Source organism: Ranitomeya imitator, chromosome 5 (assembly GCF_032444005.1).
Source record: "Ranitomeya imitator isolate aRanImi1 chromosome 5, aRanImi1.pri, whole genome shotgun sequence".
Lineage (NCBI taxonomy): Eukaryota > Metazoa > Chordata > Amphibia > Anura > Dendrobatidae > Ranitomeya > Ranitomeya imitator.
Window position 1 is genome coordinate 480630392 of NC_091286.1, and position 15016 is coordinate 480645407.

At 45.4% G+C, this 15016-nt stretch overlaps 1 protein-coding gene across 1 annotated transcript in view; it reads left to right on the forward strand.

The window, feature by feature from the left end:
• LOC138638231 (transient receptor potential cation channel subfamily V member 6-like) overlaps nucleotides 1–15016 on the forward strand; it is a 149635-nt gene that overhangs the window by 48863 nt on the left and 85756 nt on the right. Inside the window, exon 6 of the mRNA XM_069727378.1 lies at nucleotides 10956–11078. Coding sequence (XP_069583479.1) covers nucleotides 10956–11078 — 123 coding nt within the window. The remainder of the gene's footprint in view (nucleotides 1–10955; nucleotides 11079–15016) is intronic.

Here is a 15016-nt window from a genome sequence, read left to right on the forward strand (position 1 = left end):
ATAGATTATTTGCATTATTATTATTATTCATTTATATAGCACCATTAATTCCATGGTGCTGTACATGAGAAAGGGGTTACATACAGAGTTATAGATATCATTTACAGTAAACAAGTTTACAGTGACAGACTGGTACAGAGGGGAGAGGACCCTGTCCTTGCGGATTATGGAATGATTTACAATTTTCCGGTTTCCAGCATGCTTTTTATAACATGTTTTTGCAGTCTCCAGATCTCTGCTTGCAGTCATTCCTTCATTGCTTATTATTGTGAATAAAAGTATTTTCTGGTCATTTATTATTATTATTATTATTATTACTAGATGGTGGCCCGATTCTAACGCATCGGGTATTCTACAATATGTATGTATGTATGCATGTATATAGCAGCCACATAGTATATAGCACAGGCCACGTAGTATATAGGAGCCATGTAGTATATAGCAGACAAATACTACGTGGCCTGTGCTATATACTATGTGGCTGCTATATACATACATACATACATATTGTAGAATACCCGATGCGTTAATACAGGCCACACAATATATAACAGTGGCCACGCAGTATATAACACAGCCCAAATAGTATATAACACAGCCCATGCAGTATATAGCAGCCACGCAGTATATAACACAGGCGACGTAGTATATAACACAGGACATGCAGTATATAACAGTGGCCACATAATATATAGCACAGGCCACACAGTACACAACACAGCCCACATAGTATCTAACACTGGGCATGTAGTATATAGCAGCCACGCGGTATATAATGCAGCCCACGCAGTATATAACAGTGCCCACATAGTATCTAACACTGGCCATGTAGTATATAGCAGCCACGTGGTATATAATGCAGCCCATGCGGTATATAACACTGGCCACGTAGTATATAGCAGCCACGCTGTATATAACGCAGCCCACGCGCTATACAACACTGCCCACGTAGTATTTAGCAGTGTGGGCACATATCCGTGTTAAAAAAAGATAATTAAAATAAAAAATAGTTATATACTTACCCCCTGGGATCCAGCGAAGCTGTCCCTATGTGCGTGGCTGCCGCCATCTTCCGTTCCCAGGATGCATTGCAAAATTACCCAGAAGACTTAGCGGTCTCGCGAGACCGCTAAGTCTTCTGGGTAATTTCGCAAAGCATCTCTGGGAATGGAAGATGGCAGCAGCCGCGAGCGCATCGTTGGACTACGGAAGGTGAGCATAGCAGGTTTTTTGTTTTTTTATTATTTTTAACATTACATCTTTTTACTATTGACGCTTCATAGGCAGCATCAATAGTAAAAAGTTGGGGACACTCAGGGTTTATAGCAGCGGTAACAGAGTGCGGTACATTAACCCTGTATGAGCGGTGAGTGGAGGAGAGTATGCGGGCGCCGGGCACTGACTGCAGGGGAGTATGGAGGGACTAATCGGACTGTGCCCACAGCTGATTGGTCGCGGCAGCCATGACAGGCAGCTGGCGAGACCAATCAGCGACGCGGGATTTCCATTACGGAAGTTGCAGACAGAAAGACGGAAGTACCCCTTAGACAATTATATATATAGATTATTTATTTATATAGTACCATTGATTCCATGGTGCTGTATATGAGAAGGGGTTACATACAAATTACAGACATCACTTACAGTAACTAACAATGACAGACTGATACAGAGGGGCAAGTACCCTGCCCTTGCGGGCTTACTGCACTTTTACATGAATTCATGAAGAGGTGTAGTTTGTAAAATGAGGTCAGTTATGAGGTGTTCTGTTATTCCTCAGGAGTTCTTCCACTGGGTCATGTCACCTGCAAACCATAACAACAAAATTTGCACTATAATATGGTGCTTCGTCCCTTCTGAACTTTGTACCGTGAATATAATTGTTCCTGATTATATTTAACTTAAATTGCACAACAAACACTGACGTCAATTGTTTCCTATTAGCCCTTATAAAAATTAAATATTTGGGACTAAAACAACATTTCAGTGGTAACAATGTAATTTATTCTTTCTTCACCGCCCAATCGTATAAAATTCTGTGAGGCACATGTGGTTTCAAAATGCTCACTACACCCCTAGATTAGTTAATTGGGGGTGTAGTTTGTAAGATGGGGTCACTTATGAGCCGTTACACTGTTTTGGCACCTCAGGGGCTTTTACAATGTGACATGGCACCTTGACACCATTCTAGCAAAATCTGAACTCCAATATGGCACGTCTTCTCTTCTGAACTTTGCACTGTTTCACGGCTGAGCGTTTTAAAATTCTGTGAAGTATCTGCATGTTCAATGTGCTCACCAGACCTCTTGATCAGTTTCTTGAGGGGTGTAGTTTCCAAAATGGGGTCACTTGTTGGGGGCTTACAATTTTGTGTTCCATGAAGCAAATGGAGCTCCTTCCCCTCTGAGCCCTGTCATGCACCCAAACAGTAGTTTTGCACCACATATGGGGTATCTGCATGCTCAGGAGAAATTGCACGGCATATTGTACTGTACATTTTCTCCTGTTACCCCTGTGAAAATGTAAAACTTGGGGCTAAAGCAACATTTTTGTGGGAAAAGGTAACATTTTCTTTTTTTTCTTTAACATTACTTAAATACCTGTCACTTCAGATATGATGTGGTCCCTATAAGAAGTTGGTTTTGTACATTTTGTCGGAAAAATGAGAAATTGCTGATAAATTTTAACCCTTCTAACTTCCTATCAAAAAAATATGTTTCACAAATGTTGTTGACAGAAAGTAAACGTGTGGTAAATGTAATTATTTAATGGTTTTATTGTGATATAACTATATGGATTAAGGGCACAAAACAAGTAGAAGTTTGAAAATTGCGAAATTTTGCCAAAATTCCGATATTTTCACAAATAAGCATGAAAAATATCGATCTTAATTCTCCAATTACATAAATTTCAGTGTGGCATAAAAAATAATCTCAGAATCCCTTGGATATGTTGAAGCATTCCAGAGTTATTACCTCATAAAAATGATACTGGTCCGAATTGTAAAATGTGGCCTGGTTAGGAAGTTTAAAACAGGCTTTGGGGTTAAGGGGTTAAAGGATTACAGTCTGTATGTGACTACAGACTTGTGGACCCTCACAGCATGCACATTGCACACTGTGAGGATTTTTTGAAGCAGGTGGTCATGTGAATGCAAGTGTGTGATTTACATACTTCTGGCCACAGTCCGACTAGACGTGTCCATCGTCCCTCAATACACTTGTATTGAGTGATGCTGCGCATGTTTAGCTGGCCTGTGACTGTATGCATGTAAATCACATACTTGCCATCACATGACCGCTACCTCCCAGTGTTGGCCACAAATAGTCCTCTCAGTGGGTGCAATGTGGGGATTGTGATGCAGTGACCGCTGTAACAGGTAGGGGGCGCTGCATGGTCTCCCCAGTATACGCACAGAGGCGTATTGAGGCTGTGAGAGTGCATGGCAGTTGCATGCATGGATGTGATTATGTGACAAAGTCCGGCATTGTGGTGAATGGCCGATATATGTGTCACATAGGAGGGGACTCTGCGCTGCCAGCCTAAAGCGATATGGTGTTCTGGGACCTGTAGTCCTACAAGTATAGTGTTGTAAAATAGTCATGGGAGGTTTGGCAGGGCTAGTTATGTGAGATGGGCGGGACAAACTAGCCACACACCCACACTCCCACCCAGGGGAGTTGTTCAAGGTATATAATGTGACCAGGGTGTGGGTCACATGGAGTGCCTGTGTATGGTCGCTGTGAGTGACCTGTGTGAGCCTGTGTTGGAAGACCTGGGAGGAGGCTTCCTGAATAGCACATGGTGGGGCTTCAGACCTGGTGGCCTGGGTATTGGACGGTCCCGGCTGGGGATGGACGTCCTGAATAGTACCCGGACTGGCCACCTGTGTGATCCTGTGTAACCTGGGTGTTGGGAGGTCCTGGGAGTAGGACCGGATCCCTGAATAGCATGAGGTGAAGACCGGGATCTGCAGAGCCAGTGTCAGCTACTGAGTGGGGAAGCTACAGTCCTTCGGTGGGTCTGGACTGACTATGTGTGCCGACCAGGCAAGTTGGTGATCCCCGTTTGGCAGCTTTCCCAGAAGAGTGAGGACTGACAAGGAGTCAGCAGGTGGGGCAGGAGCCCCCAGAAGGTACCATAGTCTGTTGGTGCTAATTGTCACTATGAACTGTGTGGTAACCCACGGCAACTGGTCAGGAGGTCCAGCGTGTTTAGTTGCTGCAACCTGTGTGATATGAACTGTGTGGTAACCCACTGCAACTGGTCAGAGGAGGACCAGCTTGATTAGTTGCTGCAACCTGTTAATGTGGAGATAATGAGTTAAACCATATTTTGCTGTGCATATTTCTGTGGTTTATGATGCCATGATGGTGGACTGTTTTGTTTGGAAAAAAAACGTGCCCGTGTACGTGAATCCCGTGCTAAGCGAGTGTCCCCCAATACACTCAGTAAGGGCAATCTTACATATGGCGTTCGAATGCGGGCAACGTTCCAGGTGGCACGTTCAGTGTTAATTATGTGGCTCGGCGGGGCCACGAAGATTACGTCTGGCTGTAACTCGGCGGGGTTACGAAGGTGACAAGCGTCTTGCTATGGATCGGCGGGTCCACGAAGGTGACAAACGGCTTGCTGTGGTTCGGCGGGTCCACAAAGTTTGCGGTGGAGCCGTGCAGAGCCTTGTGGAGCGTAGCTGCAGTTGCAGCAAGAGGTTCCGCAGCAGCCGGAGCTGCAGTGGCAGTGGCTTGTCGTCGGCAGCCGGAGGTGCTGGTTATATGTGTTTGCAGTGGGAGCTGTGGCAGTACCAGCAGGAGTTGGTGAAGTAACATATAAAAAAGAAAAAAAACATTTTTTTTCCTTCCCAGACCGTGCAGACTCTTAAAGGGCCAGTACAAGCCCAGACACATAGTGGTGTACTGTGCGAACTGGGGCCTGAGTGTCGTGGGGGAGTCCTTGGGGGTGTACCCCAGGGAAGGGGGTGTCCCTAAAAGTGGGCGGGGACCCAAAGGGGATGGTTGCCCAAAAAGGGGCGGAGTCCCAAAAAGGGGCGGTAACCCGAACAGGGTAGTAGCCCAAAAAGGGGTGAAATCACAAAAGGGGGCTGTAACCCGAACAGGGGTGGTGTCAAAAAGCGGAGCACTTGCCCAAAAGGGAGTGGAGCCAAAAAAGGGGCGGCAATCAGTGAGGAGTCACGACTGTGTCCTTTTTGGCTGGATGGAGAGCGTGTGCGGAGGTTGTTAGACCCGGAGAGGGTAGCGTCTTTTCTGAGGACCCTTCCTGAAAGTTCTGTGTCACCTGGGACAAAGGCGAAAGTGGGTGGCATAGTTGGGGACACTAAAGGTCTTCAGGTAGCCACTCTCTATATTGTCGCAGCTGAGGTTTCCACATAACATGAGGTGGCTGTAGTCCCAAACTTGCCGTGTCCTATGGTAATAGGACAAGATTTGGAAGCACTGTGGGACTGGTGGAAAAAGGGTGAAGTGTTTGTGGAAATTATGTATATGGGAGGTAGTAATATTGAGAATGCCCCCCCCCCTAGTGTTGACAGACCTAAGCTGGACATGACCAAAGAAAATGGTGAACGGGCCCAACTTAGTGACACGTCGTTGGCAGAAACACCTCCCAAGACTGATGGGTCAGGTATAAGGGTGACCAGAGGAAAAGGTGCGTCTGCTGAACTTACTGGCCTGATGTCACCTGAAGTGTGTGACAATATGACTGGTAAGGATGTGATGGTAAAACAGAGTGGAGCTGACACCCAGTTAGAAAGCAACGGGAAGGTTCACCATGTTGGGGGGTGTGACACAGACTCCAAGGGTGACTGTGACATGACATGGCCAGTAACAAGCGCTACAGCTGAGTACGGTGTAATGTTATCAGAAATACTGACACAGGGGAACGACAGGGCTCCACAGGGTGAAGACAGGATGGCGGTGACAGCCATGCCAGAAATTGTGACCTGTTTAAGTGGGGACTGACGGTTCCAGGAAGACCGAATGGGTGGTGGTGACTCCCATTCAGATGATGACACCAGTGGAAAGGAGTGCAGTAAGGCTGACTCAGGTACAGCTGGCAAGTCTTCCTCCCGTCGCCGGAGACGTAAAAAAGGCAAAGGGGCTGAACCAGTTGCACCTTGTGAAGTTGTGACTGAAGAGGGTGAAGGCTCCAGAAAATCTGGTGCTGAGGACTTAAAGTGTCTGGAGTACTTTAAAGTCCCAGGGGAACGGGACGAACCTAAGGATGTCACCGCTGAGACCCAAGAGAGGGCTGATGCTGACAGTGCTGAGTCTGAGGGTGCAGAAGTGGAGGAGGCCACCAAAGAACTGGTGCCTGAAGTAAATACCTCCTCAAGTGATGGATGCTCCACCAATCCAGAGGAGGGGAGAAGCGAGATAGAGCTGCTTAAAGAGTCTGTTAAACATGAAGGAGTTCTGAGACAAGCGGTTGTGCACAGAGTGGACGAGTTGGAGAGGGAGGTCTTTGAGCTCAGACGTCACCTGTCGGCATGTCAAACCATGAATAGGACCATATTGGAAAATATGGACGTGCTCAGAATGGCCCAAGAAATGCATCAGCAGGAACTCTTCCAGAGAGAGGAAGAGCGTCGCTGCCTGGCAGAGGAGTTGCCAATGCCCATCTTGGCTAAGGCTCAAGCAGAAGAAAAGACTGAGGAAGAGTTCATGCTAAATGCGGAACAAGACAGTCACCCGGTCGTGGCAGATGTCCGTGAAGATGAGACCCCGTTTTTCAAGAGCATAATAGAAATACCCCAAGACATGCGAGAAGCGTGTGCCAGGAAGGGTTTGCATGAGGCCTTTAGAAAGGCAGTAGAGGCGTGTAGTGTGCACTGGGCGCCTGAGACGCAGCAATTGGTCATACTGACGACTAAGGAAGTCACAGTGAAGCGGGTGGCTGTCCTGATGGATATGCACCTACACTGCCTCCGTACAAAACAGAGAATCATTTTGAAGAATGATGAAGCTGTTCGACGTTTGGAGCATGAAAGGAAAGCTCTTAGTCGGCTGGGCTTAGTGGAAGACACAGTCCAAGTGCCCAAAGCTCTGGTGGTGAAAGTCATTGGGAAACTTGGGAGAGTGATGCAGGAAATGGTGGATAAATCTGGTCTGAAGAGACTGAGGATACCGGCTGATGACGAGGTCCAGGTCATGGGTGAAAATGGGATGGTTCCTTTCCTGGTTGTCGGATCCAGAGAGAGTCTTAGGAACATCCGCATGCTCCTGGAATATCGCATGGCTTACCTAAGGGAGGTAGAGCAGCTGAGACTTGAGAGACGGCAAGTTAATAAACAGCTGCCAGAAAGGCAAAGAAGATGGCGGCCCCTTTCGACCCGAAATGTGGACAAACAAAGGGGTGGGAGTACCCAGTCGGATGAAAGAAGTAGTGTCGCCTCAGCTAACTCAGGACTGAGTGACATAGGTGGGAGACCTTGTAGCAAAAGTGGTGACAAAGGGGCAAACTCTGGCCAGACAGTAGCCTCGACTGCAAGTGGGACTCATGACCGCACCAACCATGGGTGGCGGCCATGGAGAAAAAGGCCGGGTAATGGGGTACACTTGGAAAGTGTGGTGACTAAAAGTTTGGTGACACAGACAGACTGTGACTTAAGGGCCAAAGCTCAAGGCCTACGTGTTGACCGCTGGGGCCGGGGTAAACCCAACAAGGGTATGATGTGTGATGCTCAAAACCGACTGAGATGGTTCTCTCGACTGGTAGGGCAAGGTCACATGAGTGACCGGTCTCGAGGCCCCTGGGTTAAGACAAATGTTCAACCCCACAAGTTTGAACAGAGGGGGGGTATGTGATGCAGTGACCCCTGTAACAGGTAGGGGGCGCTGCATGGTCTCCCCAGTATACGCACAGAGGCGTATTGAGGCTGTGAGAGTGCATGGCAGTTGCATGCATGGATGTGATTATGTGACAAAGTCCGGCATTGTGGTTAATGGCCGATATATGTGTCACAGAGGAGGGGACTCTGCGCTGCCAGCCTAAAGCAATATGGTGTTCTGGGACCTGTAGTCCTACAAGTATAGTGTTGTAAAATAGTCATGGGAGGTTTGGCAGGGCTAGTTATGTGAGATGGGCGGGACAAACTAGCCACACACCCACACTCCCACCCAGGGGAGTTGTTCAAGGTATATAATGTGACCAGGGTGTGGGTCACATGGAGTGCCTGTGTATGGTCGCTGTGAGTGACCTGTGTGAGCCTGTGTTGGAAGACCTGGGAGGAGGCTTCCTGAATAGCACATGGTGGGGCTTCAGACCTGGTGGTCTGGGTATTGGACGGTCCCGGCTGGGGATGGACGTCCTGAATAGTACCCAGACTGGCCACCTGTGTGATCCTGTGTAACCTGGGTGTTGGGAGGTCCTGGGAGTAGGACCGGATCCCTGAAAAGCACGAGGTGAAGACCAGGATCTGCAGAGCCAGTGTCAGCTAATGTGTGGGGAAGCTACAGTCCTTCGGTGGGTCTGGACTGACTATGTGTGCCGACCAGGCAAGTTGATGATCCCCGTTTGGCAGCTTTCCCAGAAGAGTGAGGACTGACAAGGAGTCAGCAGGTGGGGCAGGAGCCCCCAGAAGGTACCATAGTCTGTTGGTGCTAATTGTCACTATGAACTGTGTGGTAACCCACGGCAACTGATCAGTAGGACCAGCGTGTTGAGTTGCTGCAACCTGTGTGATATGAACTGTGTGGTAACCCACGGCAACTGGTCAGAGGAGGACCAGCATGATTAGTTGCTGCAACCTGTTAATGTGGAGATAATGAGTTAAACCATATTTTGCTGTGCATATTTCTGTGGTTTATGATGCCATAATAAACCATGTGGACTGTTTTGTTTGGAAAAAAAACGTGCCCGTGTACGTGAATCCCGTGCTAAGCGAGTGTCCCCCAATACACTCAGTAAGAGCAATCTTACAGGATTCACAAGTCTGCAGTCACAAAGCGTGACTGAAGACTTGTAGCTTAAGGCTGGACAACCCCATTATCCAGGGAATTTGGGCATTGAACTGTAAATCACTAAGGTAAGTTTTGCCCTCGAATAAAAGAGATGCTAATAGTACATACATACTAGAGTGAAAATGGAGAAGGAAAATATAAAAGATATACATAGCAGAGTGATATATTGTTATCATATTTTATCAGTTACCAACTTATGTGAACTAAATAATATTGTATTCATAATTGTAATAAAATTCATTTTAAAATACCTGTAAGTCATATTGAAATTCTCAGGATTGCCATTGAAGAAATACAAATAATCCTCACTATTTCCTTCTAAAACCAATCAAATAAGATCTTATTTCATGCCTTCCACTATACGGTTGCTTGAGCTCAATAACATCCATAAGATCCATTAACCTGCACAACTATGGTTAGGTATACTACCAAAGATAGCATGAGCAATACAGAATAGTTTGAAATAAGCTTGTTGTCATGTTTTTTCTTGCCTTGGAGATTCTCTGGGAATTAGCTCATAATATAGCTGTGTTTCTTATGAATAAAACAGAGATTAATCCTAGCTTTCGATACCTGCACAAAGATGCCTGGCAACAGAGAACGTCCTGTCCATGACATCTATTCATTGCCAACACAAAAGGTCTATAGAGTTACTTTTCAGATCAGAGTGAGATTTACTTCTGCTGTGAATGGAGGTAAATAAGCTGGACCTCAACAACCAGAACATGGTAGTGATGCCTGGACCACAAAATGGGCAAAGTCTGTGCCAAAAGTAACATTTATCTCAGCTGATCCTTCCTTCGTCTTTTGAAATCCAGTATAACAAGCTAAAATGTAGAAAAAAATGTCATTTATGACTCCAAATCAGAAATGGTACAGCCAGAAATCGAGCACTGTTTCCTTTTTTGCATTCAGTGGGACAGATTGACCATACGACTGAAATTGTAGGTAGTGGATAAAGCTAATGATGAGCAGCGCTGGAGTCGTGGAATCAAATACCACCAAAGACAACTGCACGAATTTGTATGTTTTTATTTGTATTTTACTTGCTTATATAGCCATTGATTACACAGCACTTTACAGACATTATTATTGCTGTCCTTATTGGGGTTCGCAATCTAGTTTCCCTATCAGGATGTCTTTTGGAGAGTGGTAGGAAGCCGGAGCAACCAGAGAAAACCCACCAAGCATGGAGAGAACATATCAACTCCATGCAGATGTCATCCTTGGTGGGATTTCAATCCAGCTACACAATGTTGCAAAGCCATCGTGGTGTGCCCATAGGTTCTCCCCATGTTTGTATGGGTTTCCTTGTACAATCCTAAGACATATTGATAGTGAATATTGTGAGCCCTAATGGAGACCGTGATGACAATATCTGTGATGCACAGTGGAATACGATGGTGATATATAACCAAGCATAATAAATACATACTAAATTATCTTGTGACAATGGCACCTCACAAGGGGTGGGATTGATGAGACTGCAAGTGAACAAACGTGTTGATGTTGTAGGAGCTGGAAAAATGGCTGGGACGTAATCAATTCTGACAAGCGTCACATTGTAATGGCTATACTTTGGATCAGGGAATCTCCAAAACTGCAAGTCTTGTGTGGTGGTGTTCCCAGCATGCAATGGTCCAAGCAAGGAGGTTGGGAATGGTTTGAGAGATAAACTGTTCAGGGTAATAAAAGAAAAAAGTATGGATCTCTGAGTGGGTAGATAGATGGTATAACGTATCAGCACTTAAAAAGATGACCGATTTTTCTTATCCACCAAAAATGGACAGATTTTCATCAATATGTTGTATTGACCTTGCCATGAAATTCTTAAGATTAGATTCAGGATCTGTACATCTCCACTATTTAGAAAATCTGCAATGAGCTTCACATTTTACATTTCAATTCAATCATAATGTAATAACTTTATATTAAGGTGGTTTTAAATTCCCTTTTTCAAGTAAATCTGTATTATAGGCAATCTGGGAGAGACAATCCTGCATTCTGCCATATTGAATAGACAGAAAGAAATGGTGAAAGTCATATTAGATTGTGCACCATCGATAATTAATGAGCCCATGATGTCCGACAAATACAAAGGTATGTGATTGGCAAATACTCTATTGCTGCCGATTGTCTTATTGTTTGTATCACCTTTTACTCTACTTCACCCTCTTGGCTATTTCTATGTATTCTTATAAATTCTTATAAATGCTGAAGATGTATTAAAATTATTACGAAAGAGGTTTTCCCCTTTTCAACTTTCTTCAGCCCATAGACTTGTGGTTGTTGAAAATAATCACCCTCCCCTACTCCAGAGATGTCTCTCCATCGATGGTCCCAAATGACTACAGGTTACAGTGATGATGTCATGACTACAGCACACGTGACCTCTGCAGCCAATAAGTGGCTCTGTGGCTCTATTATATTACTACTATATTGTTTTACCACAATAAAAATGTACACCATGTGGTAAACAATTTTCTTCAATGGGCAAGTGAATGAACATGCTGTCCTGCACTTCTTGCCATGCACTAATCACCTACTTTTCTGACCCACACCTCTGCCTAAGACATCATTATTGTCAATACGTACGCGTCAAGAGTCATGGCAAACACAAGAAGTGACACTTCCTGAGTATTCTTGTGTTTTCCGTGAGAGAACCGCTGCCAGAATCATCTCTCAACGGCTATTCTCCCTACCGAGCAAAAGGATTTGGTAATTCAGTTCCCACTGCCTGATCCTTATGTTTCTAGACATAATCTATTGGGGGCAGCCTGGCAGCCCCATATTTATTAGATGCCTTTTAAAGGGGTTCCCAGGACTACAATATTGATGACTTCCTCAACATAGATCATCAATATCAGATTGAGAGGGGTCTAAACCCAGAAACCTTGATCAGCTGTTGGTGGGGTCCCCAAATTAAGTACACAGTGTATGGAGTACTGCAGCTCAACTCCCATTACCATCAACAGGAGCAGAGCTGCGGTAGCTGACAATAAACATTAATGAATACAGAGCTGTGATGTTTAGACAGCATACACCAAGTTTTTCCTGCAATTGTGGGACCTGCTAACAGCTGATTGTTGGTGTCAGATAGACCGCTAGACCCCACCAATCTCATGTTGATGACATATCCTAAGGATAGATGTTCAAAATTGAAGTCTTGAGCAGCCCTTTAAAACCAGATATTCAGTCTTGGGAGAAACTCAGGAAAGTACCACGTGTTTCAGGCAGTCATTTTATGTTCATATATAAGGCACTAACATATCCCCTTTTTAGTGTCTATACAGTTTGTAATTTTCCAAATTATCAATCAAATCTAATAAGGAATGTGATGCCACGTAATTTTTCTGTATACTAACACATAAGAAAATAACTATTCTATTTTCCTTCTCATAAAATTTTCTATAAAAGGGATAAATAATATGGTATAATTCACCATGACATCTCTCTCTATATAAATTATTTTGGTTGTGAAAATCCTCTGTGACATCTACATTAGTATCACTGCTTCCCACATTATGTAATGCATTGACACCTTTCACTCCCTCCTCAGGCCAAAAGCACAAGCCCCATTCACAGACATTTGTGCTGATTAGCTGGCCTCCCACTTTATAGAGAAAATAGATGATATCGGTCAGGAAATCCACTCTCAGCCACCTAGTGCAGTGACTCCCATCCCTCCCTGCATTTCCTCTGGCTCACTATCCACATTCGATCCCATCACCGAGGAAGAAGCCTCCAAGCTTCTCTCTTCTTCTCGTCCAACTACATGCACTACTGACCCCATTCCCTCACATCTCCTCCAGTCTCTCTCTCCAGTCGTCACAACTCGCCTAACTACAATCTTTGATCTCTCCCTCTCCTCTGGCATTTCCCTCTCCTCCTTCAACAATCTATCATTACTCCATTATTAAAGAAACCTGCCCTCAACCCATCCTGCACAAACAACTAAAGACCAGTCTCCAATCTCCCCTTCATCTCTAAACTCTTGGAGCACCTGATCTACTCCCGCTTTACCTGTTACCTCTCCACTCATTCCCTCCTAGACCCTTCACAGTCTGGCTTCCGCCCCCTACACTTGACAGAAACTGCACTCATCAAAGTGACCAACGACCTTCTCACAGCAAAATGTAGTGGTGACCACTCTCTGCTCATTCTTCTTGACCTTCCTGCAGCTTTCGACACTGTTGACCACCGTCTCCTACTCTCTAGTCTCCAGTCACTAGGCATTATTATTTATTTGTATAGCACCATTAATTCCATGTACACTAGATGAGGTTACATCAAAATACAAATATCACTTGCAATGAACAAAACTAACAATGACAGACTGATACAGAGGGGAGATGACCCTGCCCTTGCGGGCTTACATTCTACAGGATTGTAGTGAAGGAGACAGTAGGTCAGGGGTTGCAGTAGCTCCAATGGTGTTGAGGTGGTCGTGTGGTCATTAGTGGTTGTAAGCTTCTTTGAAGAGATGGGTTTTCAGGTTCCGTTTGAAGGATCCAAATGTGGTGGATAACCGGACGTGTTGGGGTACAGAATTCCAGATGATGGGGGATATTCGGGAGAAGTCTTGCATGCTATTGGGTGAGGAATGAATAAGCGTGGAGGAGAGAAGGAGGTCTTGGGAGGACTGGAGATTACGTGAGGGAAGATATTGAGTGATTAGTTCGGAAATATACGGAGGAGAGAGGTTATGGATGGCTTTGTAGGTCAGTGTTAGTAGTTTAAACTGGATATGCTGGGAAACTGGGAGCCAGTGAAGGGATTTGCAAAGAGGGGAAGCAGGAGTGTAGCGAGGAGAGAGATTATTTAGTCGGGCAGCAGAGGTAAGGATGGACTGGAGGGTGCAAGAGTGTTAGAAGGTAGGCCACAAAGGAGGATGTTACAGTAGTTAAGGCAGGAGATGATTAGGGCATGCACAAGCATTTTGGTAGAGTGAGGGTTGAGGAAAGGACGGATTCTGGAAATATTTTTGAGCTGGAAGTGACAGGAGGTGACGAGAGCTTGGATGTACGGTTTAAAGGACAAGGGAAAGTGTGAATTCATTTATTGTGATAGATCAGGTAAGGAAGGTGTGCGAGATGGAGGAAAGATAATTTGTTCGGTTTTGTCCACATTGAGTTTGAGAAAGCGAGAGGAGAAGAAGGAAGATATGGCTGATAGACACTCTGGGATTCTGGAGAGCAGAGAGGTGACATCTGGGCCAGAGAGGTAGATCTGAGTGTCATCGGCATATAAATGGTACTGGATGCCATAGGACTTTATGAGTTGTCCAATGCCATGGGTATAGATTGAGAGGAGAAGGGGTCCTAGGACAGAGCCTTGAGGGACAACAACAAAGAGGGGGCGAGATGAAGATGTAGTATGGGAGTAGTAAACGCTAAATGTGCGGTTGGTGAGGTATGAGGAGATCCAGGATAGGGCCAGGTCTTTAACACCAAAGGAAGAGAGGATCTGTAGTAGGAGGCAGTGGTCAACTGTGTCAAAGGGACAGGACAGGTCTAGAAGGAGGAGTATTGAGAATTGTCTGTTAGCTTTGGCTGTAAGTAAGACATTAGTAAGTTTGGTGAAGGCAGTCTCAGTGGAATGATGGGGACGGAAGCCAGATTGTAGGTTGTCGAAGAGACTTAGATGCAAGGTGAGAGGAAAGTTCAACATGGACGTGCTGCTCAAGTTGTTAGCATTAAGGACATTGCTCTCTCCTGGTTCTCTTCCTATCTTTCTGACTGCTCCTTCAGTGTTCTGTGCGCTGCCTCCACTTCATCTCCCCTTCCTCTCACTGTTGAGGTACCTTAGGGCTCAGTCCTTGGCCCCTTTCTCTTCTCCCTCTATACGGCCCCAATTGGTCAGACCATCAGCAGATTTGGCTTTCAGTACCATCTTTATACTGATGACACACAACTATACACGTCATCCCCTGATCTTACCCCCGCTGTACTACAGAATGCCAGTGACTGTTTGTCCGCAGTCTCCAACATCATGTCCCTCACTTTCTGAAACTCAACCTTTCCAAAACCGAACTTCTT